General features: G+C 35.5%; 2 protein-coding genes across 7 annotated transcripts in view; one reads left to right on the top strand and one right to left on the bottom strand.

Moving 5' to 3' along the window:
- LOC127870919 (protein spire homolog 1-like) overlaps nt 1–5,272 on the bottom strand; it is a 78,707-nt gene extending 73,435 nt beyond the window's left edge. For 5 of the 6 annotated variants that reach the window (XM_052413492.1, XM_052413496.1, XM_052413497.1 and 2 more), the window contains exons 1-2: nt 4,959–5,272; nt 4,322–4,342 (exon numbers count right to left, since the gene is read on the bottom strand). In XM_052413492.1, the coding sequence (XP_052269452.1) occupies nt 4,322–4,342; nt 4,959–5,235 (298 nt within the window). In that variant the 5' untranslated portion in view covers nt 5,236–5,272. The remainder of the gene's footprint in view (nt 1–4,321; nt 4,343–4,958) is intronic. The other variant, XM_052413493.1, reaches the window with a different exon arrangement.
- A 3,544-nt stretch (nt 5,273–8,816) lies between these two features.
- LOC127870922 (enhancer of mRNA-decapping protein 4-like) overlaps nt 8,817–27,770 on the top strand; it is a 143,949-nt gene continuing 124,995 nt past the window's right edge. The window contains exons 1-10 of the mRNA XM_052413498.1: nt 8,817–9,085; nt 9,990–10,035; nt 10,360–10,479; nt 13,773–13,893; nt 15,362–15,467; nt 19,910–20,096; nt 21,177–21,345; nt 24,933–25,037; nt 25,678–25,787; nt 27,327–27,410. Coding sequence (XP_052269458.1) covers nt 8,992–9,085; nt 9,990–10,035; nt 10,360–10,479; nt 13,773–13,893; nt 15,362–15,467; nt 19,910–20,096; nt 21,177–21,345; nt 24,933–25,037; nt 25,678–25,787; nt 27,327–27,410 — 1,142 coding nt within the window. The 5' untranslated portion in view covers nt 8,817–8,991. The remainder of the gene's footprint in view (nt 9,086–9,989; nt 10,036–10,359; nt 10,480–13,772; nt 13,894–15,361; nt 15,468–19,909; nt 20,097–21,176; nt 21,346–24,932; nt 25,038–25,677; nt 25,788–27,326; nt 27,411–27,770) is intronic.

Below are 27,770 nucleotides of genomic sequence, written 5' to 3'. Positions count from 1 at the left end.
CATACCAAAGTTATAACATGGAATAAGAACTTTAACATTTTTACCTACCAAAGTTATAAGAACTTTAACATTTTTACATTCAAGGTCACAGTGACCTTGACCTTAGAATGAATGACCTTGAAATGACCAGTGGTCATCTAAGTGTGCTTGCAAACCTTCATGTCAAGTTTGAAGACTCTATGTCCAAGCATACCAAAGTTATAACAATTTTAACATTTTAACATTTAAGGTCACAGTGACCTTGACCTTCAAATGAATGACATTGAAATGACCAGTGGTCATCTTCTAGTACTGGCCAATCTTTATTTCAAGTTTGAAGACTCTAGGTACAAGCATACCAAAGTTATAACATGAAATAAGAACTTTAACATTTTTACATTCAAGGTCACAGTGACCTTGACCTTCAAATGAATGACCTTGAAATGTCCAGTGGTTACTTACTAGTTCTGGCCAACCTTCATGTCAAGTTTCAAGACTCTAGGTCCAAGCATACCAAAGTTATAACAACTTTAACAGTTTTACATTCAAGGTCACAGTGACCTTGACCTTCAAATGAATGACCTTGAAATGTCCAGTGGTTACTTACTAGTTCTGGCCAACCTTCATGTCAAGTTTCAAGACTCTAGGTCCAAGCATACCAAAGTTATAACAACTTTAACATTTTTATATTGAAGGTCACAGTGACCTTCACCTTCAAATGAATGACCTTGAAATGACCAGTGGTCATCTGTTAATCCTGGCCAACCTTCATGTCAAGTTTGAAGACTCTAGGTCCAAGCATACCAAAGTTATACCATGAAATAAGAACTTTAACATTTTTAAATTCAAGGTCACAGTGACCTTGACCTTCAAATGAATGACCTTGAAATGACCAGTGGTTACTAACTAGTTATGGCCAACCTTCATGTCAAGTTTCAAGACTCTAGGTCCAAGCATACCAAAGTTATAACAACTTTAACATTTTTTATATTGAAGGTCACAGTGACCTTGAGCTTCAAATGAATGACCTTGAAATGACCAGTGGTCATCTGTTAATCCTGGCCAACCTTCATGTCAAGTTTGAAGACTCTAGGTCCAAGCATACCAAAGTTATACCATGAAATAAGAACTTTAACATTTTCGAGCACGCCGCCACCCCGCCCGCCCGCCCGCCCCCCCCCCGCCCGCCCGACAACATCAATCTATAAGCCGAGATTTTTTCGAAAAAAATCCGGCTAAAAAGTGAATGCTTCATTTGGAATTGCAGGCAGTCATTTGGTAAAAATATATACACTTTTAAACATTGGGATTGGGGTTGAATAACAGCCCCATATTTGACCCCCAAAAACTGGCTGTACATGCATCAGCCCATGTAGCCCTTCTCATTTATTGGGCAAAACATAAACACAAACAGCCCCAGCAAACAAAAGCATGTCATCCGCTTCAAACCTACATTAGTGCATGTGAAAATCTTTATGGACAGATCTGATCTGCAACAAAAGAAAGTGCATGGGAGAATAGCCCTACCAATGGCCACAAAATCAATGTTGTCAATTTGGCTCAAAGGCAGATGTAAAATAGCAAGGGCAAAACATGGTGTGTTTTCTGCACTGACAAAGCTGGGTATTAAAATTATTGTTTAAGGACTTTCCATTGACATTCTTAACAAAAAAAGATCACTTTGATGATTTTTCCCAATAGATTTTGTTACTAATTGACAGTCTTTACACAATTTTTTTAACCATATATAGCCCTTAGGCTTCTCAGATGCAGTATTTCGTAGCCAGAACAAAATATCTAAGCGCAAAACTATAAGTTTAACAAGAGATTGCCAAGCAATATGGTCCCCTACCGGTGAAACTGCACCATTGTCATTAAAAAATAAAATTAAAAAAATATATATATATTTGTTGCTATAGCAACCAGAATTTTTGATGTAGGAACAAAATGAAATGACGTGCATAATCTCCATATTGCCATCTATCCATGTTTAAAGTTTAATGAAAAAATATTAAGAACATTTAAAGTTATTGCAGGATCCAGAAAAGTGTGGCAGACAGACTGACAGACAAACTGACAGACAGAGGGACGGAGTGCAAACCATAAGTCCCCTCCAGTTTCACCGGTAGGGGACAATAATGATTCAGTATTTCTTGTAAGGAGCACTAAAATGGTTCATTTACAAAGACCAACAACAGAAATTGCATATTCTTTTAATATGTATTGATATAGACTGCATTAAAAGATTGTAATTAATTACACAATCAGCAAGGGATATAAATATTCAATTTAATAAGAATGTTTGCCTCACATTTTGTATCATACCACTCAGAATATTTCATTAGCTTTAAGAATCTACTTCTAAGTATTCAACTAGGGCTTAGAGCTTAATTAATATGGTCAAAGTCAGAGACTGAATAGATTCTTTGTATTGCTTTTCTATGATATTACCATTTATTATGCAGTAAGTAGTGTACATGTACTTTATCCAAAAATCAATAATACCTTTTCTATTATTTCTTGAAAATCAGATGCATTTAAGACTAACATTTGATTTCTTAATTATTTTATTATTTTAATTCATTGCATACATAATGTATGTATTTTGTTGTTATTACCGTTTGAAATTAAAACTGTTTTTTTTTTTGCCATACATAGTTGCATGTACAATTTTAATAAAACAAATGTACAGGAATACCAATAACAAGTAGAAATGTAAAGGTCCAAAAGTTGGGGTATACAAGTTCAATGACATCAATATTAAATTGATCTTTAGCACTTATCACAAGTTTAATGGCAAGCAAAACCTTGGGTTTATAGAAATCCTCTTACAAAAATTTGGAATAACTGAGCGAATGAAAAGAACAAAACTTTGCCCCTCTTCTTGGGCTTTATGTTGGAACAATTTTAAATTGTGTTTATTAAAAGGAATTCAATAGAGACAAGTGGTTTGATGAAAAGTTTTATGATAATATATATTCTAATTTAACAAGTATTTGAGCCAATAGATACAATTAAACACACTCATAGAAAATCAGTTTACTAAAAAGTGTAATTAAATAAACTTGATGAAAATTTCCAGAGAGAGATAGAAAGAAATTCTTAAAAGTAATTATTGATATAATTATATTTAATCATATATTTTACAGTTCAACATTATTAAAATTTTAAAGTTGCAAGGTTTAGTGTTTAAAATCAATTTTACTGAAAATGTATGCATGATGTTTCTTGCAAGCTTACAATAATTCTGAAAAAAGATGGTATACCATTACATGTAAGTTATCGCATTTAATCTTGCAGCATCAGAGTGACAGCAAGAGCACACTCAAAGCATTGAATTAAGGCAACACTCGTGTTTATTGGAGCATCTAAAAGAGTGTGATGATCAATAAGTGATTTACAATGTACAAAGAATAGTGCATATTAAACACAAAACATTCAGGGCTTTTTTCCTTCTTTTAAAGGGATCTTTTCACGCTTTGGTAAATTGACAAAATTGAAAAAAGTTGTTTCAGATTCGCAAATTTTCGTTTTAGTTATGATATTTGTGAGGAAACAGTAATACTGAACATTTACCATGGTCTAATATAGCCATTATATGCATCTTTTGACGATTTTAAAACCTAAAAATTATAAAGCGTTGCAACGCGAAACGATTGAATAATTTGGAGAGTTCTGTTTTTGTCGTTAAATTCTGTGAAACTACGAAGATTGCTTATATAAGGTATAAAATACGTCAAGTAAGTGTACTCGGCGGAATAGCTCAGTAGGCTAAAGCGTTTTTACTTCAGGACTCTGGCAGGACTCCAGGGGTCACTGGTTCGAAACCTGGTCCGGGCAATGTTCTTTTCCTTTTTTAAATTTTATTCTTGATTTTCTACTGGAGCTTTTACGATCCAATGTTTACATTTATCGATATAAAGCATTTAATGAATAATTTAAAAAATGCCAAAATCTGTGAAAAGGCACCTTTAAGCAAGTGCCTTTTATAGGCCCCATCACCAAAGAGAAAGGCCTCTTCCCCTATGAGAATTTCTTTAAAATGATGCAATTTTTCCCAAATATCAAGCTTGCTTAAGAAAATTTCTACCCCTTTTTCAGTTTTGTCAATATTTTTCCCCAACAATGGAAGGCCAGGCCCTTTCCCAAAATCAAGAAAAAATGCCCTGAGTGAAGTACAAACATTAGTGTATCAACACAACATATTACTTTTACCATTGTATAGCAGATAACAGCTAGTGTCTTGTCAATAATGTGTGAACAAACAACAAATCAAGGTCTTTTATAATGTGATGTCAATGCATGTGCAATGTATAGGGAACAATCTTGTCAGGACACTTACATATTATTGGTTGTCTGGCACCTGATTAAATATTGAAAAAAATATACATGTTCTGATTAAAAATGTGCAATTGAACATTATAGTTTTTTAACGATTACTGACTTATGATCTAATATGTCCCAATATTTTTTGGTGTGAGCAGTTTAGTACTCACTATTGGAGATTGGAAGAAAAAAAACAATATTAAAGTATGATGCATGTATGTAAATAACAACCAGCAGGGAATAGTCAATTTATAACACATGTTAAGGCCAAACTCATAAGCTGTGAGAAATTTTGCAGTCAATTGTGGATACTTAGCTTTTTTAAATTATTTTCATATTTTAAGATAAATGTTATTTGTTTGAAATGTGTAGCTTTATATTGCTGAAAATATTTCTGACAGCTTCAAAAACCTGCACCAGTGATTTTTTTGCTATATACTTTGCATCTTGTGTTTTTTAATTGAGAAAAATAGTGTGATAAATCATGAAATATGGAAAAATAAAACATTATTTATATTATTATAAATAACAGTTTATAACGTTTATAAGACAAGTGCATTTTTAATTTTTTGGAACCAGCCTACAAGAAGCTGTAATTTAAAAAAAATCATTGGGCATTTTAATTTGTATAAATAATCTTTTAATTGACTTACGTGGAGAAGGAGGCCCTTTACCAGTGCCTTGGCTAAAATTAACCTCCACTTTTAAATCCCCATCTTTTGATATTTGAATGGCAGTAATTCCATAATAATAAAGATCCCTGTAGATTTCTTGTTTTGAATTTTGCTCTAAATACTGGGCACACAAATAAAACACTGCCCATGCTTGTTCTTCGTTAATGCTGTTGTTAAAAGAATCAAGCGCATCCTGTAAACAAATGTATAATTCCGCACAACAATTTTGAGACGCATCTTCACTTTGATATGCCATGTTTTTAATTGATCAGTTGGGCCGCTTACTACATTATGCCGACTTTGCAGGGGAGGCTACTGGTCTTAACTATAGAATTTAATCAATGGAAACTTATAACCAAGATCGGTAACTCATTTGATCCGCTATGCCGAAGCTATCCTAGTTGTCTTCCCATTTTACTACTTCTTAATATTCTATCCCTAATCCATACAATCGCAGCGACTTTTTTACTACTTAAGTTTTATTATCTTTTGCGTTGTCCTCTCGTTTTAATGCAACTGTTCTTATCAGCCCCAGAAGGTTTCCCAAGAAAGACGTGTTGTCTCAGTACCGGCATCCGGAAACAAAATCGCTCATAGGGCATTGTGTATGCATTTCGAAGAGTATGAGGTCCGTTCGCGCCTTAAGCTTCAGTATGTGAGGATCCGGAGTGAGTGCCAGGGTGATGGAGGTTTCGTCACAATGCAGTTTCGTCACACTGATATTATGAAGGAGGGCAGTGGAGGTTTCGTCACACTGTTATATTGTATAGAATAAAATGATATTGCAATTGAGTATGATTTTGTTAATAAATATATTGGGATATATGTTTCTTTATGTTATTTTTTAGCGTTATTACGTGCATATTATCCTTTTTTCTACCATAATATCAACTTTTTGTGTGCGCGTAGTATATGAATAAAACACATATTTGTGGAGCACATGAAAACACGTCCACACCCGATCGACTACCAATCTACGATTATGAGATATTTCAATTATTGATTACTTGATAGTGCAAACATATTAATTAGCGCATTGCAAACAATCAAATAGCGACACACGCCTTTAATTGGCAATTAAAGAAGTTGACTCAGGAAAACCATCAGAGAAAACTGCTAGAGTCATGATGTACCATTCATCTATGGAAGGCTCTGATGGGAATGTACGATGTTGTATTATTTAGATTTACAAAAATACAGTGATATGAAAATCAATCATAGTGTAAAATTGCATTATTTTGTTTTTCTAAATTGCCCAATTTACATATTTGAATTATGTAGTTTCATAAATAATAAACCTAATTCACTAACGAAAGCTGGGACGAATTTTGAATGATAGCGGCGATATCCAGCTATTTTTTTTACTGTAAGGTTTCTCTTTGTGTGTGGTATTGTTGTGCTGGGCGAAGCCGGAACACCCGATGGAAACCCCACCTGTCCGGTAGGGTGCCCACCTACCAAACTCACATGCTGCCGGGAACTTGAATAGAACCCGCGTCGCCTATTTGTGAAGCGAGTATACCAAACGATGCGCTTTCAAGATTGCCAAAGGTCAACATTCAAGCCCGGTCTGCAATTATATTTGGGTCCACCCCGATTATCTTCCGCTGCTGCCACCTCCGCTGCTCTTTTTCCAAGTAGCCTTCCGCCGATGGTATACCCTTAGTGGTAGCTGCTTATAATGTTGATATCCGGCAAGAGCACGGAAAAACAGCCGACTCGAGGGTTAACGGTACTTGCTGATGTAAGCAATGCGAACTGCAAGCGTTCCCATTATTAACAGAATTTTACTTTGGGAAATCATAAGCAAAGTAAAGAACGAGGAAGGTTGAAGTCTTCAAGAAATCCTTCGACGTTCCACGCCCGCGCTATTGTCATGACGTGCACGACCCAGCCGTCCAAAGTAAGCGTCTGTGGTCACTGCAGTAACGTTTTATCTTGTTTATGTTTACTTGAATTTAAAATACGTACTGGGCGTTTGACAAATTCGTTTTTATAATTTTATTTCACAATTATTTATTTGTAACACTATTCTTAATCCGAAACTCCGACTGTGCATGTATTAGTTGCCGTTATTAATAAGGCATATTACCATTTAATATAAAACTTTTATTGATTTCTTGCAATGAATTTACCTGTAGTATTTAAAAAAATAAATGTCAATATCAAAACACAGTAGCGTAAATATGTATGCTATTGTATGTTGTCTTTGGTTGTGTTGCCCCCCCCCCCCCAAAAAAAAAACACACATACTCTTTTACACACAGGTGGTTAGCGTGTGGCTATGATATTAATTAGTGAAAACATCATTTTGAATGATAAATAATCATATTATAACGAACATTCAACTTTTCTGGAAAAAAAATTTACTATCAAATATATATGTAACAAGGTATCCAACTCAAAATCACCCGAAAACGGGGTGCATCTCTTTGAACAGCCATAACTTCATCAATTGTGCAGCGATTTTCACGATCTTGGTCTTATTCAACGCAGAAACGAATTTCCTTTCTAGAAATGTATATATCTTATATTTCTACATATGCTGGGTCAAATTTTAAGAAATAACACGATACACAACTCGCGTAATGATGAAGTTATGGCTGTTCAAAGCGATGCACCCCGTTTTCGGTTGATTTTGAGTTGGATACCTTGCTATATATATATTTGATAGTGAAATATTTTTTTCTCAGAAAAGTTGAATTTTCGTTATAATATGATTATTTATCAATAAATTGTATTTGTTGCGTAAATGGTTCAGGGTCATTCTATCAACAACCGCTTTTCACAAGAACTAAATATTAATGGAACAATAGTCCATAAGACGGATGTCCGGAAATATTGTAGGCAGAGAAACGATTAAAGAAAAATGAAAGCAGTTAAAAAGGTAAATGCGGAGAATCTGCTGCACCACGCCTTCATTTGGGCGGCGTTCTGGGAAAACTTGGCTTCATGAGTTCGTAAAGTGTCATTCCAGATTAGTCTGTGCAGTCTGCACAGTCTTATAATGGACGGAATTTTTTTTCTTTTATGGAATTTATAGTTTAAAAGATGTCTTTTTGTTAAAAGAAATCAAAGTTTACATGGAAGGTGTCGTATCTGATTAGCCCGTGTGACCGTGAATGAGGCTCGATTGGTCATTGTCGGCTCGGCTTCTTCTTTCATGTACCTCGGGTACTCTTAAGTATACTTACATGTACACCGGGTACCGTAAATATACTAAATCGTACCCGGTCGATATCAGACTGTACCCGAGTTGTATTCCCGACCAAAATCCGATTACCTTAAAACGATATTGTTTATCTTAAACAAACTTCACTTTAAAAAAACTGCAAATGCTTTTTTAGAATGACTTTCGATAATATATAAAGACCATTTAACAGACAATTTACATTAATGTGAACATAATTAATTTTTAAAAAGCCGACAACGACCGATTTAGCGTTAAAATTCCCTGGTACGTTTGAGTATAGTTACCGTACCTGGGGTACATGTCAGTGTACTTAAGGGTACCCGGGGTACATGTAGTAGTTATCAGCCCACAATGACCAATATAGCGTGAATGAGAGACACACACGTTTAAGCTATACTTTTTATTTTAGTATTTTCAAATCATCTATGACAGTCGTTACGCTTTATAAGTTCCACTTTTCCGTTTTTTTCGGCTAAACGGAATAAAATTCAATGAATGTAATGGACCCTTCAATGTTTGTACAATAATTGCACTGTAAGCTAGCGTCGTAACACATCATGAGACTGTGCGTTACCAGTGTAGTGTAGCATTGTAGATTACAAATTTAGTGCATAATGTAACCGTCATCTTGTCTAACGAAGATCGGAAACCAGTCCAAAACAATGGATGCCGCCATAGTATAAAGCAACTATGAAATAATTTCACAGGAATTTCTCAGAATTTTGGATTAAAACTATATAAATATAAACTCAAAACTTCTTCCTATCAGTCTATACTGTTCCATTCATAGTTCTAAAGGGCTGACATTGAAATAAAAATATGGCAGACGCGCAGTCGCCTACTTCTTCAATGGAATCAACCGGGGACACAAGTCGGCTCTTGAAAGAGTTGATGGATCTACAGAAATCTACTGGTATTTGTCTCGGTTGTTAAGATTTGAGGCAGCATTAAAATCTAATCATATATGAATATGTCATCCGCTATCAAAAAGGATGAAAAGAAATCAGAAATAAATACAGTAAACATGTATAGCAGATATCAATACATAAATTCATAATAACGTTAAGTGAATATGTATGTGGACAGAGTAGCTTGTTCTTTAACCCTGCTTAAAAATTTAGCTTTATTATGCAAACTGATAAAAATAATTCAACAAATCATCCATTGAAATCTTGAAGAATTTCTCACGTTCAGATGAGACTAAGTTATACAAATTCACCAATTCACTCTAGACAGTAGACTAGTCCAAATAATGCTCGATTGGTCATTGTCTGCTCAGGTACTACTTAAATGTACCCTGGGTACTAACAAGTATACTTAAATGTACCCTGGGTGTGAAAAATATACTAAAACCTAACCGTTTATGGAAAATATACTAACACGTACCAGGCCAATTTAGACTGTACACAAGTTTTATTCCCGCCCAAAATCCGATGATGTAAAACGGAACCTGCTATGAAATATACAAAAAAAATCTCTTTGAACAAAACCTGCCTCAACCTGCTTTTTTCAATAGAAGTATGGATAATATTAAGGCTCTTTTACAGAATATTGACATCAATGTGAACTTAATTTATTTGAAAAAATATTAACTTAATTAATTTGAAAATATTAGCAGACAATGACCAATTTAGCGTTAGAATTCCCTGTCTCGTTTCAGTAAATTTTCCATACCGGGGGGGGGGGGGGGTACATTTATGTAGTACCCAAGCAGACATGACCAATTGAGCCCAAATAATTGCACCCAGAAGTGGAGAGTTTTATCTAACACATTACATACATTTATCAACTCAGCTATGTTTTTATGTTCATTTCAGCCTCCTCAGTGGCTAGTATTGATAGATCCTTAACAATACGTGAAAGGTAAACATACTGTAATAGTAACCCAGTTAAATCTCTATTTTTGTTTTGCATTTTGATGAAGTGATATATTGTTTATGAACTTCTTTTACTGTCTGAATGAAATTTAATTTGTAACATTTTTTAAAAGTTCATATTCAGTTCTCATTGTATTTGAAAATCAAAAAATCTCAATTTCTTCACTAGCTGTAAAAAAAAGAAATTTGTAATGCATGTCATTAATAATCTAGTTGTAGCAATAAATCTTTGAAACTCAAATTTCATAGTGGGAAATTATTTTTATTGTTTGATAAATGAAAATAACAGAAGAGACGTCAATATTTTTAGCCATGAGGTCCCTGCTCAGACTATGTCCGGAACGGTTCAGAATTCCGGAGATGGTACAGACCCCACTCTCACCGAACTGATGAAGACTATGTATGATGGTGCATCTGGGAGACAACTTATGTGAGTATGATAATTAATATTTAATTAGTTTATTTTGCCACAGTGTATTAAGGACATTCTTTGCTTACTGAAAAATTCTCAAGTTCAAATATGGGGAAGAACCAGTAGTCAGCATCGTTTGGAAATATTCTGAGAGTGCTGTTTGACTTTGGGTCCAACCCTGGACCTTAAGGTTGCATGGTGGACACAATATCCTTTGTGTCATTGCTACTCAAAAAATATATTAAGTTGTGATTGCATAGCAACAATATATTATTCAGAAGGATTTACGTCAGCCAAGATGTGCTGAATAGCTTTATGGCACCATTAGACAGTGCCACCACTGCAGATACCCTTATTAGATCACCTGAGCACAATGTGCTAATGATGAGCTTTTGTGATCGCCTTTTGTGTCTTGTGCCTTGTGCGGCGTTAACATTTGCCTTGTTAACACTCTAGAGGCCACATTTATTGTCCGCTCTTCATTACATTTGGTCAGAAGATTTTTCCCAATTATATCTTGTACTAGTTCGTTAATGGTTCTGGTTGATTGAAAAACATTGCCCACAGGCATTTTTCCTTATACAGCTATATATGGCTAATGTAAAACCTTGTTAACACTCTAGAGGCCACTTAAATTGTCCGATCATCATTGGGCAGGACATTTGTTCTAATGATATCTTGTTTCGAGAGAAATCATGTATCGGGACCAAAATTGGCTAATAGATAATCAAATGCATTGTTTCTGAGTTCTAAAAAGAATCCAACTACATCATAATTTAAAATTTGCTATTATTAATTAACCAGCAACATGTTTCGCTGTTCACAGTCATGCTATGTGTGTCATGTTAATGTGAATTGTGATTGAAACAAGCAGAAACCCACAGTCTTTTGTAGGTGGGTAAAGATTCATGGGTGACCTGGTTTTACAAGGTATTTGCCGAGAAAATATCATGTCCCAAAATAGTGTGTTGGATGGTGGCCAACATTTGTTGTTGTTTTTACTTTTATTCATGAACACAGAGGATGAATACCCAACATCATTTGATTTAATTATTGTCTTTTAATCTGTTAAAATGCAAAAAATATGATTGTAATAAGTCATATTCATGTCAATCAAGCATTTACACATGTATATATTTAAATTACATGCCATACACTCTTAGCCAAATATGCCAAAACATTCACCAAAAACTTACACTTCTGTTTTATTCAAAAATATGTATTGAGTTACATCATTATAACTAGAAATGGCGCGGCAGAGGCCGACGCGTAGCCCCAGGCCGCATGTTTGACCCAGGGGCGCCCCAGGGTTGGTAATGGGGCCATGCATAGTTGAGATTGACCGTATTGTCATAAGAGAAGTTCAGTATTGTCATAAGAGAGGTTCAGTATCAATTTGAAGTAAATCGGTGTAGAAATGAAGACATTATAGTAAAAGGCAATTTTGGGTGGGCGTGGCCTATGTGGGCGGGGCGCCCCAGGGTTGGTAATGGGGCCATGCATAGTTGAGATTGACTGTGTTGTCATAAAAGAGGTTCAGTATCAATTTCAAGTGAATCGGTGTAGAGATGAAGAAATTATAGTAAAAGGCAATTTTAGGTGGGCGTGGCCTATGCGGGCGGGGCACCCCAGGGTTGGTAATGGGGCCATGCATAGTTGAGATTAACCGTATTGTCATAAGAGAGGCTCAGTATCAATTTGAAGTGAATCAGTGTAGAAATGAAGAAATTATAGTAAAACGCAATTTTGGGTGGGCGTGGCCTATGTGGGCGGGGTGTCCCAGGGTTGGTAATGGGGCCATGCATAGTTGAGATTGACCATATTGTCATAAGAAAGGTTCAGTATCAATTTGAAGTGAATCGGTGTAGAAATGAAGAAATTATAGTAAAACTGCAATTTTGGGTGGGCGTGGCCTATGTGGGCGGGGCGCCCCAGGGTTTGTAATGGGGCCATGCATAGTTGAGATTGACCGTATTGTCATAAGAGAGGTTCGGTATCAATTTGAAAATCGGTGTAGAAATGAAGAAATTATAGTAAAATAACCTATAAAATGAGTGAAAATCTCTGACCCGACCCGCCCCAACCCCCATAACTTTTGACCCAGGGGTCAGATCAAAATTCCAAATAGTGCGGGGTCGCACATATGCTCATAGCTACCATGTGTGTAAGTTTCAAGGTTCTAGGGCTTATAGTGTAGGAGGAGATAGGGGCCAGGACCGACAGACGGACGGACAGATGGACGGACAGTCGGACGGACGGACAGCAGTGATAACCACAATATCCCCACACTTTTCAAAAAGCGTGGGGATAATAATACAAATATTCTGATATTTAATTGCAATATAGTTCTGCTGTTATATGGTACACTCCTGGCAAATCTTGAGAGGTCTAATTTTCACTAATTATTGTTAAAACTTGGTACCTCTAATTGTTCTACTCTTATAGTAACAGTTGAAAGTATAGCCAAACAGACTATATACAAAACTGAATTTCTACAAGCTAGAAGTATATTTCAGTTGCCCAAGGGTTTTCGTGCTTGTGGCTAGCTTGAAGACTGCACCCACTTGCCCATATCATAACAAATTTAAGCTGGTCTTCTGGGTTTACCAACCATGACCAGAAGACTATTTGATAAACCTGTTTATTGTAAACATATGATCCTCTCCATTGGAAAATGTGGTTTAATGCATGTGCCTAAAGTGTCTTCCAAAGCAGTCCACACAGGCTAATCAGGGCAGTCAGCAACATAAAGTCGATAATCCACCGAATCCAACAAATTTTCTTTTTATTTAATGCATTTTTCACAGTTTATATACATTGTTCAAGAGTTTAACTAACAAATTTTGCTGGGATAATGACGTCATTTCGTCAAAAAAATGACGTCATTTCACAGTAAACAATTAAAATTATCGATAATTCTCACTGATAATTTTCACTGTTTGAAACAGTGAAATTATCAGTTTTAATTCACTGATATTTCTCTATAAACCACCGGAAAGCATTAAATAAATAATAATAATAATAATATTAATAATAGTAATCATAATAATAATAAAAATAGTAATAATTATAATATTACAATATTACAGGAACAATACTTTTCACCTAAACTGGATGTTTGGTTAGAAGAGGTTATTTAAACAAACATTCCATCAAAAAGAAAAGTGTCGTCCCTGATTAGCCTGTGTGGACAGCACATGCTTTTCTAGGATAACACTTTACGCACCTTCATTAAACCCAGTTTTTCCAGAACAACTCAAAATGTTATTTTGTAACCTTGTTAATGGTAAGCATGTTTGTTTTTCTTCCAGCACACTTCAGGGGTCAGACACAGCCAACAGTTTTGGTGTGTTCGGGCAGGAGGTGGACGTTGTGTCCAGTAAACCTATGAACAAGTCTCAGACAATGAGTGCATCAACCGGATCAAACAAGGTGGGTACCATGGGGTCTTGTCATTTTGAAGCCAAACTTGTACAACTCACCATATGGGGAAAGAAGAGTCATTGTGCACACCTGAAGGTTTTTACCAAATATTTATGACTAAAATAGGGTGCAAGGCTGTACACGTACTTAAACAATAATATCATTAAACATTGGTTTTTAGAGATCTGTGTTTTTTGTCCCCTTCCGATGAAACTGGAGGGTACTTATGGTTTGCACTCCGTCTGTCTGTCAGTCTGTCACACTTTTCTGGATCCTGCGATAACTTTAAAAGTTCTTCATATTTTTTCAAGAAACTTGAAACTTGGATAGATGGCAATATGGAGATTATGCACGCCATTTCATTTTGTTCCTACGTCAAAAATTATGGTTGCTATGGCAACAAATCTTTATATATTTTTTTTTTACTGACAATGGTGGAGTTTCACCGGAAGGGGACCATATTGCTTTGCAATCTCTTGATTTCACTATTTTGGGAAGGGGGCTGGGTACCTTTGGATTGGGAAAAAAATGCATCTTTATGACTTAAATTGGGGAAAAAGTGTTGTTGTTTTTTTGGCTAACAAATGCTTTAAAATTGAGTATAAAACTTATTTTGATATAACATTTAATAAAGTTGAACTAATAGAGTTTGATGGTAGATGAACTAAATTTTGAGACTTAATTAATACATTTTTTTAAACCTTTGTTTGGGAATGTTCAGGTCCCATTTGGGAAAAAATACATACTTTTTTTAAAGGGAATGTGTCCTTTTACAGGCCCCAAATTTTAACGATAAAAAAACACTGGAGATATACTGATTATGTTATTGTTATGTTTACCTAACCAGGTAATGAAAAGTGCAAACAAAAATGGCTTTGTTTTTGTTCAAAAATTTAAGTGATCTTTATTTGAAAGAATCAGAGAAATCGTTGTTTTTTGCCAAGTTGCTAACTTTGTATACTCCTTTTCCCATGCAGGGAAAGAAAGCTGCAGTTGTTAATTTTGCTAGAAAAATATTTGCAAAAAAAAAATACCATAAATATTTGATGTTTTTATTATGAAAGATTGTTTATCTCATTTATTTAAAAAAAACTGCTGTGAATTTGGAAGTTGAAGAAAATGTTTTTGTCTAGCTGTTGGCATTCAAACATTATTTTCCAATTAAGGGGTAGATACAGTAACTCAATGTTGCAAGATGGTGTTCTCATGTATCTTAGTTTTTAGTTCATTCAGTTTTAGATGACTCCAGATATTAATAACTTTAGAGGAATATTTGGAAGGTGTCATTTACATGTTTCTTGTTGCATTCACGTTTTGATAATTCCAGGTATTAATGTTTTTAGAGGAATACAGTATTTGAAAGATGTCTTCAACATATTTCTTGTTTCATTTACGTTTAGATAACTCCACATATTAATGTTTTTAGAGGAATACAGTATTTCAAGGATGTCTTTCACTTGTTTCTTGTTTCATTCAGGTGAAGATAACTCCGGTTGTAAACTACGACTGGGAGCACAGGAAGTATGCTGGTAACTTGGTAGCTGTACACAGGGCCAACGTGTATGTGGCTTATGTCCTTAAAGGTGAGAGCCAGGATTTGTGCAACAATTTTTTGCCAACTTGCAAAAAGTACTGTGACTGCACCAATTGGGAAGAATGAGCTCACAAACTCCTGAATTAGGGAAAATTCTTGTTGGGAAATCTTGAACTTGCAATTATGTGTCTTGAAATGCTTGGTACTGTAATTTTCGCTAATTGGGAATGTTACTTTTATGGGTATTTAACAAAATGGGGAAAAAAGCTGTTTCTAACTGTGTGTGGCCGTGGGAACGGTGGCAGTGTTTTTATGCCCCCGAAGGAAAACATATAGTGATGGCACTGTCCCTCTGTCTGTCAGTCTGTATGTCCATCTGTCTGTCCGTCCATCTGTCTGTCTGTCCATCACACTTTGCGTTTAGGTTTCCAAAAATGCTCATAACATCCATGTCGCTTCAGATGTAACCTTCATATTTGGTATTCATGTGTATATGGACAAGGCCTTTCCATACGCACAGAAATTTTGACCCCTGTGACCTTGACCTTGAACTTAGGGTCCGCGTTTAAGTTTCGAAATCTGCGTTTAGGTTTCGAAAAATGCTCATAACTTGTATAAAAGCGTTTTTCAGGGGCATATGTCATCCTATGGAGACAGCTCTTGTTTATATCAAATTTTGGGCCTGTACAGGGACTCATTCCCATGGAAAAGCGTATATAGTTTTCCCAAATTCCTAATTGAAGGTTTAAAAAAAAAAAGTAAAAACGTTTTTTAAAAATCTCAACATATAGTTCATCTCCCATCAAGCTCTATATGTTAAATGTTAGTAAATGTATTCACATCACTTTTATTTCCAATTTGTAAGCATTTGTTAATAAAAAGAAAGAAACAATAATTTCCCAATTTAAGCCCAAACAAAGCGATTTTTTCCCAATCCATAGGGACCCGGCCCCATTTCCAAAATGGTGCGAAAACCCATTTGGTGGTGAACTCCGTGAAAAGTGAAAAAATATTGTAGTTCAGTGAGTAATGAAAATTGCGAACTAATAAAAAGTACAAAAGGGATTAATGCTCATTATATTCCAGCGTAGAGGGCGGTATCATGGGTTCAACATAGACGTCTGTCTGTCTATTTGTCTGAAGACTCACATTTGGAATGACAAAGTACTCCAGTAGTTTTCGATGTCAAGTCAAATATGCATTCATTTTAATTAACTATGACTTGAAATTGATATGCAATTTTTAAGTAAACTTTGAAACCTTAGGTTTATAAAAAAAAAAGAATGAAGCAATTTTGAAGAAAAAATACTTTGTTAGAGGCATTTCTGTATAGAATGGCATTTTTTTTATCAAACCAAAATTTGATCATATTCTAGTTTTTAGCTCATCTATTTTTTGACAAAAAATGAGCTATTTTATTTTATGCTTTCCGGTGGTTTATAGAGAAATATCAGTGATTTAAAACTGATAATTTCACGGTTTCAAACAGTGAAAATTATCAGCGAAAATTATTGATAATTTTCATTGTTTACTGTGAAATGACGTCATTTTCTCGACGAAATGACGTCATTATCTCAGCAAAATTCTTTAGTTAAACTCTTTAACAATGTATATAAACGGTGATAAATAAGCATAAAATAAAAAGAAAATTTGTTGGATTCGGTGGAATATCGATTTTAATTCACTCGTGATCATAAAAAAATATATTTTCACTCGTGGCTCCGCCACTCGTGAAAATATTATTTTCTATGATCACTCTTGAATTAAAATCGATAATCCACCGAATCCAACAAATATCCTCTATGTCATCACCTTGGCGTCTGCGTCAGCATCGGCGTCCGGTTAAGTTTTGCGTTTAGGTCCACTTTCTCATAAAGTATCAATGCTATTGCATTCAAACTTGGTACACTTACTTACTATCATAAGGGGACAGGGCAGGCAAAGTTAGATAACTCTGACATTTTGACAGAATTATGTGCCCTTTTTATGCTTGGAAAATAGAAAATTTTGGTCAAGTTTTGTGTTTAGGTCCATTTTATTCCTTAAGTATCAAAGCTATTGCTTTCATACTTGCAACACTTACTAACTATCATAAGGGGACTGTGCAGGCAAAGTTATGTAACTCTGACTGGCATTTTGACAGAATTATGTGCCCTTTTTATATTTAGAAAAGTGTAAATTTGGTTAAGTTTTGTGTTTAGATCCACTTTATTCCTACAGTATCAAAGCTATTGCTTTCATACTTGCAACACTCACTATCATAAGGGGACTGTGCAGGCAAAGTTATGTAACTCTGACTGGTATTTTAACAGAATTATGGGCCCTTTATACTTGAAAATTTGGTTCAGTTTTGTGTTTAGGTCCACTTTACCCCTAAAGTATCATAGATATTGCTTTCATACTTTGAACACTCGCAAACTATCATAAGGGGACAGTAAAGGACAAATTGCATAATTCTGGTTGTCATTTTTACGGAATGATGGCCCTTTTTTGACTTAATAACTTTGAATATATGGTTAAATTTTGTGTTTAGATCCACTTTACTTCTAAAGTATCAAGGCTATTGCTTTCAAACTTCGAATACTTTCATGCTTTAATGAGGGTACTGTACCTGGCAAGTTTAATTTTACCTTGACCTTTGAATGACCTTGACTCTCAAGGTCAAATTATTCAATTTTGCTAAAATTGCCATAACATCTTTATTTATGATTAGATTTGATTAAAACTTTGACAAAACAACTCTTACCTGACATACCACAATAGACTCCACCCAAACCCCATCGCCCCCCCCCAAATCCCCCCTCCACCCCCCCAATTTTTTATATTTTTTTTAAGATCATCTAATAAATGACCACCACACCCTCACACTTATTTTAGCTTGATTTGAATTGCAGCAAAAGCCCATTGCTAATTGAAATGCTTTTGAGTCTGTTTCTTAAATCGAACCAGTACCGGTATTTGATTTTTGGGGGTATCTAAAGAATGCTCCTACAGTGGGTACTGAACTTGTGATCTGGGAGTTGCAAGGCAGACACCATATCCACTACACTTCCGCGACCTTATGCCCCCCTTCGAAGAAGAGGGGGTATATTGTTTTGGACATGTCGGTTGGTAGATCCAGATGGTTTCCGGATGATAGCTCAAAAACGCTTAGGCCTAGGATCATGAAACTTCATAGGTACATTAATCATGACTGGAAGATGACCCCTATTGATTTTCAGGTCACTAGGTCAAAGGTCAAGGTCACAGTGCCTCGAAAAAGTAAAATGGTTTCCGGATGATAACCCAAGAATGCTTATGCCTAGGATCATGAAACTTCATAGGTACATTGATCATGACTTGCAAATGACCCCTTTTATTTTCAGGTCACTAGGTGAAAGGTCAAGGTCACAGTGACTCTAAACAGTTAAATGGTTTCCGGATGATAACTCAAGAATGCTTACACCTAGGATCATGAAACTTCATAGGTACATTGATAATGACTGGCAGATGATCCCTATAGATTTTAAGGTCACTAGGTCAAAGGTCAAGGTCACAGTGACTCAAAACAGTAAAATGGTTTCTGGATGATAAATCAAGAATGCTTACGCCTAGGATCATGAAATTTCATAGGAACATTGATCATGACTGGTAGATTACCCCTATTGATTTTCAGGTCACTAGGTCAAAGGTCAAGGTCACAGTGACTCGAAACATTAAGATGGTTTCCTGATGATAACTCAAGAATGCTTATGCCTAGGATCATGAAACTTCATAGGTTCATTGATAATGACTGGCAGATCAACCCTATTGATTTTCAGGTCACTAGGTCAAAGTTCAAGGACACAGTGACTCAAAACAGTAAAATGGTTTCCTGATGATAACTCAAGAATAATTAGGCCTAGGATCATGAAACTTCATAGGTACATTGATCATGAATGGCAGATGACCCCGATTGATTTTCAGGTCACTAGGTCAAATGTCAAGGTCACAGTGACAAAAAACGTATTCACACAATGGCTGCCACTACTACTGACAGCCCATATGGGGGGCATGCATGTTTTACAAACAGCCCTTGTTTAATTTTGTTTTTGTCGTAGGTGGAGTGGTTCCTATCACAGAAACAATTGTCCTCCAAAGGTTAAAACAAATCCAGTGATAGCATGTATTTTAGTAAATAATGTAAAAAATACCTCATATTATCAATGATTTTTGCTATTGATAAAACCGATAGAGTGGTTTCTTTTAGAAACAACACCTGTCACCCAAAGATTAAGAAAAACAAACTTTGATAATAGCATGTCTTGTGTTGAATGTTTCTTGTGTTGAATGTTGTAAAAAAAGAACCTCTTATTAAAAATGATGTTTTTGCTATAGGTAAAACAGGTGAAGTGGTTAGTATCACAAACAAAACCTGTCCCAAAAGGTTGGAAAAAATCACTGGTAATAGCATGTGTTGTGGTAAATTATGTAAAAAAGGGCTGCCTATTATCAATATTGTGTTTTCTGTAGGTAAAACAGGTGGAGTGGTTCGTATCACCAACAGGAAGACAGCTGAGCGCCACCTGTTGAAGGATTTTGTAGGCCGTGTGATTGATCTCGCGTTTGCACACTGTGATGACGTTATCTTGGTGGTCGTGGACGAAATCGGGAACATGTGTATATACGATGTACAGCAGACGGATGATCGAAAGATTTCGTATCCTTGTGAATTGTTTCATTTTCATTCATACGGGCACATGCACATTTATGATCTTTTACCCTAGGGTATCGGTGAAAAAACTATTCATATTTCTGTTCCCGTAGTTATAATCAATGACCACCGGGTATCAGCAAAGTGTATCATTTATAAAGGGAAACATATTTACCAGTGATAGCAGGGGAGTGAAAATCTTGTAGTAAGATGATTTGAAGGACTTTCTTAGGTCTTATCCCTTTCCCACTCAGAAGCAAATAGAATATGGCTATGTGTAAACAGCATAAAACCAGAACAGCCTTCCAGTAACTCACAGTCTGTTCAGGTTTTATACTGTTTGCTGCTCAGGTTTTATACTGTTTGCTGCTCATCAGTATCTATGGGTAGGAAATGAAGCCTTATAAACATGAATTTTGTAAGAAAAGTCTCAATTAAATTTACCTTTTTGAGATATACTTTTTAATACTGTAAATGCGTCAAAATGCTTATCTAAGTGCTAAAGAGTTATAGGATGCCTCCTGATAACAACCCCTGCTTAGTAGTCCAGAGCAATTTTCATCAAGCTATTTTGGAAAACTTCAGGAATATTCTTATATTTTATATATAATATATATTATATATATATATATATATATATATACTTGTGGCAATTTAATGTGCATGTATTTTTACATTCAAATATATCTGACATGTCCACCTCAAAACAAGTTCTTTAACTTAGGTTAAAATGTCCCTATGGGGCTATATGAAAACAGGCCCTAAATGTTAACAATTTAACACATTCTAAAGTCCCATTCAGGAAATTTACTCTTTTACATCAATGCAGTTGGCACAGGCTTATCAGGGACAACACTTATCTTTTCACCTAAAGTGGATTTTTATTTAGAAGAGACTTTTTTTAAATGAAAAATTCCATAAAATTAGTGTCATACTGAACAGACTTATTGGGACTTTGCGCTCAAGCATTAAGCCATATATTCCCAGAGTGAAGCAAAAATGATGATTGATGTAATTTGCTAAATTCCCTAAGCCCCGTTTTCGCGGAAATAGACTCATTTATGAACTTTAACCCTGTGACCTCAGTTCCTCTATGCTCCTGTATGTGCGTCGACCCGAGACGGCCCTGGTCAGTGAATACCACCGCGTGATCTGGTGCCCATACATTCCTGACGATGCTGATGACAGCAGCGCCACCGACTCCAGCATGCAGGACAACGCCAGCCGCATGCTCGTGTTGACAAATGATGAGCAGGTGAGCAGTTATTTATACAAACCTTTTTTTTGCAATGCAAAAGTTAGTTTTTCTTTTAAATGTGACCAAAATTGCCACAAAAAATGACCAAACGTTGCCAATAAAATCAATATGAAGTGTAATAGAGCAATAGTTCCGTCAACAGTCTAAAAAATTACAGCAAATGCAGTTCTCTCCTTTTTATGCCCCCGGATCGAAAGATCGGGGGTATATTATTTTTGGCCTGTCTGTCTGTCATTCCGTCATTCTGTCATCAAAACTTAAACCTTACATTAAAGTTTTGCAATAACTTTTGAAATATTGAACATAGCAACTTATGCCCCCGGATCGAAAGATCGGGGGTATATTGTTTTTGGCCTGTCGGTCTGTCTGTCATTCTGTCATCAAAACTTAAACCTTACATTAAAGTTTTGCAATAACTTTTGAAATATTGAATATAGCAACTTGATATTTGGCATGCATGTGTATCTCATGAAGCTGCACATTTTGAGTTGTGAAAGGTCAAGGTCATCCTTCAAGGTCAAAGGTAAAAAAAAAAAAAAAAAAAAAACTTTAAGCTTACATTAAAGTTTTGCAATTGCTTTTGAAATATTGAACATAGCAACTTGATATTTGGCATGCATGTGTATCTCATGAAGCTGCACATTTTGAGTGGTGTAAGGTCAAGGTCATCCTTCAAGGTCAAAGGTAAAAAAACACAACAAAAAAACTTTAGCCTTACATTAAAGTTTTGCAATTACTTTTGAAATATTGACAATAGCAACTTGATATTTGGCATGCATGTGTATCTCATGGAGCTGCATATTTTGAGTGGTGAAAGGTCAAGGTCAAGGTCATCCTTCAAGGTCAAAGGTAAAAAAACAAAAACAAAACTTAAACCTTACATTAAGTTTTGCAATAACTTTTGAAATATTGAACATAGCAACTTGATATTTGGCATGCATGTGTATCTCATGGAGCTGCACATTTTTAGTGGTGAAAGGTCAAGGTCATCCTTCAAGGTCAAAGGTAAAAAAACACACACACAAACTTTAACCTTACATTAAAGTTTTGCAATAACTTTTGAAATATTGAACATAGCAACTTGATATTTGGCATGCATGTGTATCTCGTGGAACTGCACATTTTGAGTGGTGAAAGGTCAAGGTCATCTTTCAAGGTCAAAGGTAAAAAAAAGCAGCGCTTTAGGGGGCATTGTGTTTCTGACAAACACATCTCTTGATGGATAATTCACATATTTCGCATTTCTTTATTTGGGAAATAGGGCAGGGGGCTTTGGATGGGAAAATTGCGTTGCTTTGACAAATATGTGAGATTTATGTTGTTTTTTGTTGTGCTAATAAGTACTTAATAATTTAGAATTCAAGTTGTTCAATTATATATTAACTAAGGTTTAACGTATGGATGAAATAATATTGAGATTTAATAAAAAATTTGTTTCAAAATTATAAGGATATTCTGAAGACTACCTCAGTTAGCAGAGCTCTAGATTATAAATTTAAATCCGAGAACTACCGCTTTAATACCTGGCCAGGCCATTGGCCAGGATTGTTCATGAAATAATTTCTTCTACCATTTGCCCCCAAGATTGGATTGAAGACAGAAAGTTGTCTGTTCTTAGCTAAAATGCTCAATTAGCTTATCCAGGGAAAGTGGTATTTCCTAACAAAGACGACGTCCATATTCTTGATATTTCTGAGTGAAAAAATGAAATGTATAAAGACGCTTAATATAATATATATAAATACTGCCATTTAATGTTTGATTCTTGTAACAACAAGACATAGCTGCTTAGTAACCATGTAATGGAAAATGATGGAATATTTATTTTTTGTTTGTAAATAATTTAGTACTTTAGTTTAAACCTATTTATTTTAGCTTGATTGCATAGAAAGCCTAAGGCTTATTTGACACGCTCTCGAGTCCATTTCCTGGGACTAGAACCAGTACTTGGTGTATATGGGGGAGATCTAAAGAAGGCTCCCACTGTGGGGATCGCACTCATGACCTCCCGATCGCTAGGGGAACACCATATCTACCACACCACTGCGACCTCTAGTACTTTTAAGTACAAATTTAGTACTTTGATAATAATTATACCCCCATTACCATTGGTAATGGGGGCTATATCGGAGTCACTTTGTCGGTCGGTCAGTCTGTCTGTCCTGAAATTTCATCCGATCTTTACCAAACTTGGTCAGAAGTTGTATCTAGATGATGTCTATTTCAAGTTTGAATATGGGTCATGCCAGGTCAAAAACTAGGTCACGGAGTCACTTAATGTGTTTTAAACTGAAAGTGAAACCTTTGAACTCCAAGGTCAAATGCTTGTCCGGGCCATAACTTTGTCATTTATTGAGAGATTTTTAAATCATTTGGCAAATTTGTTCACCATCATTGGACAGTGTGTCACGCGAAAAGAATTACGTCGATATCTCCAAGGTCAAGGTCACAATTTGAGTTCAACGATCATAAATGACCTTGTCCGGACCATAATTATGTCATTCATTGTAAGATTTTAAAATCATTTTGCACATTTGTTGACCATCATTGGACGGTGTGTTGCGCGAAAGAATTACGTCGATATCTCCACGGTCAAGGTCACACTTAAAGTTCAAAGGTCAAAAATGGCCATAAATGACCTTGTCCAGGCCATAACTATGTTGTTCATTTTGAGAATTTAAAATCATTTGGCACATTTGTTCACCATCATTGGACGGTGTGTTCCGCAATAGAATTACATCAATATCTCCAAGGTCAATAACACACTTTAAGTTCAAAGGTAAAAAATGGCCATAAATGAGCTTGTCCGGGCAATAACTATGTAGTTCATTGTGAGTTTAAAAATCATTTGGCACATATGTTCACCATCATTGGACGGTGTGTCGCGCAAAAGAATTATGTCGATATCTCAAGGTCAAGGTCATACTTTGAGTTCAAACGTAAAAATGGCCATAAATGAGCTTGTCCGGGCCATAACTATGTTGTTCATTGTGAGATTTTAAAATCATTTGGCACATTTGTTCACCATCATTGGACTGTGTGTCGCGCGAAAAAATTACATTGATATCTCCAAGGTCAAGGTCACACTTTGAGTTCAAAGGTAAAAAATAGCCATTAATGAGCTTGTCCGGGCCATAACTATGAAGTTTATTGTGAGATTTTAAAATCATTTGGCTCTTTTGTTTACCATCATTGGACAGTGTGTCGCGCAAAAGATTTACGTCGATATCTCCAAGGTCAAGGTCACACTTTTAGTTCAAAGGTCAAAAATGGCAATAAATGATCTTGTCTGGGCCATAACTATGTCATTCATTGTGAGATTTAAAAATGACTCTGTACATTTATTTTGTTCACAGTCATTGGACGGCGTTTTATGTGAAAGAATTCAAGAGTTCAAAGGTCAAAATGGCTATAAATGATAATGGCATAATAATTCTTAAAAATCGCCATAAATTAGATTCTCTCGTTTTGTGAAGACAGCATGAAAAATAGTCTGTGTCAATGCAGCATGTGGGGGTATATTTCACGTCTGTGACAAGGCTCTTGTTTTTATTGAAAGTTTTTTTTTACGGTTTTTATGACAGGCTGAGATATGGAGTGTAGATTTGGTAACAAGGGAATACGGCAATGGGCCCCTACTGGAGGACAACGTGGACATTGGACTGATCAGGATCAAGAGTCACACAAAGGTAGGCTTTAACCTTTTCCACCATAAGTAGCAAAATGAAAATGGCTTTTGCAACCAGCATAAAACCATAACAGCCTGCGAGTAACTGACAGTCTGTTCAGGTTTTATGCTGTTTGCTGAGTCTGTTCAGGTTTTATGCTGTTTGCTGCTCATCAGTTTCTAAGGTTTTGAGATAAAGCCTTTAAAACTTGAATCTAGTAAGAAAGGTCTTTAATTAAATATAACTTTCTAAGGGACTACAATTGCGTAAAAATACATATCTAAGTGGTAAAGGGTTAAAAGCCCATGAACCCTGAAAATCAACGAATATTTCGTACAAGATTTAAAAAAAAAATGAAGTAAACAAATAAAAAATCAATGTTCCTTATGGCCATAGCTGAAATTTCAACACTAGATGTGGTCTTGTAACATAGATTTTACAAGATACACAATGATCTTTTTTTTTTTTTTGCGGAACAATATATTAAACACCTATTCATGTACCAAGTTAGTGTATGCGTGTCATAGTAATAGATATTGTTGCGGGAATTTAAAATGGAATAAGTTTTGCACACAAAAATAAAAATTAGCAATTTGTATCTCTTAAATCTTTGTTACCATACCACATCTAGAATTGAAATTTTGGCTATTCCCTTTTTCAGCCTATCACTGATGCAGCGTTCTCCCCTGACGGCACCGCGCTGGCTACAGCCAGTTTGGATGGAGAGGTCATGTTCTTCCAAGTGCACATGAACGAAAACACTTCACCAAGGTGGGCAATTACATGATAATAACCATCTTTTTGGTGGCCTTCACATTTAATACTTTCCCCCATCAGAAGCAAAGTGACAATGGCTTTTGCAAACAGCATAAAACCAGAACAGCCTGTGAGTAACTCGCAATCTGTTCAGGTTTTATGCTGTTTGCTGCTCATCAGTATTTAAGAGTTGGAACTGAAACCTTTAGAGCTTGGATTTAGTAAGAACGGCCTTTAATTAACTTTAACTTTCTAAAGAACTGCAAATGCGTTCAAATATATATCTAAGTCAAGTGGTAAATTGTTATTTAATATCTGAGCCGAGCTATGGGCAACCAGGCTTAATGCATGAGTGTAAAGTGTTTTCCCATGTAAGCCTGTGCTAAGAAAATACTTTTTTGAATAAACAAATTCTATAAAATCAGAAAGTGTCATCCTTGATAAGCATGTACGGACCATAATATCAGCCCCTTCCCCCCATCCCCCCCAACAAAAACAAAACAACTGAAGTTAAAAAGTCAAACATGGCTTCTATTTAAATAACTTAGTAACTGATGGTTATCTTTTTTGTTGCTTTAGACCATTTTGATGAAGTGATCTACAACTCTCAATAAAAATGTTGACATGTAACTTGAACAACATTTGAAACTACATTATTGACTCCAAAAATGAAAATGCGAAAAAGAGAGTTGTTTTATATCTGTGGACTTAATGTTCCTTTGCTTGGCAGTATACATGTTGACTGTTCGGTAAATAAATCGGTCAAGGAGACTCTATGCTTTACAAGTAAAAACACTAAGATGTATAACATTTTGATAAACATGTTTAGCAGTGCAAACGCCGTGCTTTACAAGTATAAACACATACATGTATAACATTTTGTTAAATAAGTAAAAACACTTAGATGTATAACATTTTGATAAACATGTTTAGCAGTGCAAACGCTGTGCTTTACAAGTATAAACACATACATGTATAACATTTTGTTAAACATGTTTAAAAGTGTAAACTTTGTGCTTTATAAGTAAAAACTCTTAGATGTATAACATTATGATAAACATGTTTAGCAGTGCAAACAATGTGCTTTACAAGTATTAACACTTAGATGTAAAACATTTTGATAAACATGTTTAGCAGTGCAAACGATGTGCTTTACAAGTATAAACACTTAGATGTAAAACATTTTGATAGCAGTGCAAACTCTGTGCTTTACAATTATTAACCCTTTCCCCATCAGAAACAAAGTTTAAATGGCTTTTGCAACCAGCACAAAACCAGAACAGCCTGCAAGTCACTCACAGTCTGTTCAGGTTTTATGCTGTTTGCTGCTCATGGGTATCTTAGGGTTGGAAAGAAAGCCTTTAAAACTTGATTCTAGTAAAGATTTTAAATTTAGTTAGATTTTCTAAGGGACTACAAATGCATCAGTGCTTGTATAAGGGGCAAAGGGTTAAAATAAAGACATAATAAAATTTTGATAAACAAGCTTATTAGTGCAAAGGCTTACAAACTTTTGAACCATGTTTTGACTGTATATATCAAAACTCTATATAGGTGTTTGCATCAGTGGAAGCCGCATAGTGGAAAACCGATGTCGTGTCTCTTCTTCCTTGATGACCACAAAAACTGCAGTCCAGAGTGAGTCTGAAAAGTTGCAGTTGAGAATTTATAAGCCTTGTTCTTGGTAAAAAGGGGGCTTAATGCATGTACAGAAAGTGTTGTTCCAGATTAGCCTGTGCAGTCTTCAGAGGCTTATCTAGGACAGCTTAAACTGGATTTTCACAAAGAAGAGATCTATTTCAATTGAAAAATTTAAAATGGGAATGTGTCATTCCCAATCTGGAACGGCACTAAACATCACATGCATTAAACCTCTCGCAACAAAGTAGAGGGGCTGTACACCAGGAATGACCAATTTGGAATATATACAAAAAATGTGAACATTCCATGTTTTTGGCTCACCTATGCACATAGTGCTCATTTTGGTGCTTTTTGGAT

The sequence above is a fragment of the Dreissena polymorpha genome, chromosome 3 (genome assembly GCF_020536995.1).
Source record: "Dreissena polymorpha isolate Duluth1 chromosome 3, UMN_Dpol_1.0, whole genome shotgun sequence".
Classification (NCBI taxonomy): domain Eukaryota; kingdom Metazoa; phylum Mollusca; class Bivalvia; order Myida; family Dreissenidae; genus Dreissena; species Dreissena polymorpha.
Note: the sequence above shows the minus strand (reverse complement) of the source record. Positions and strands in the feature narration are given on the sequence as shown.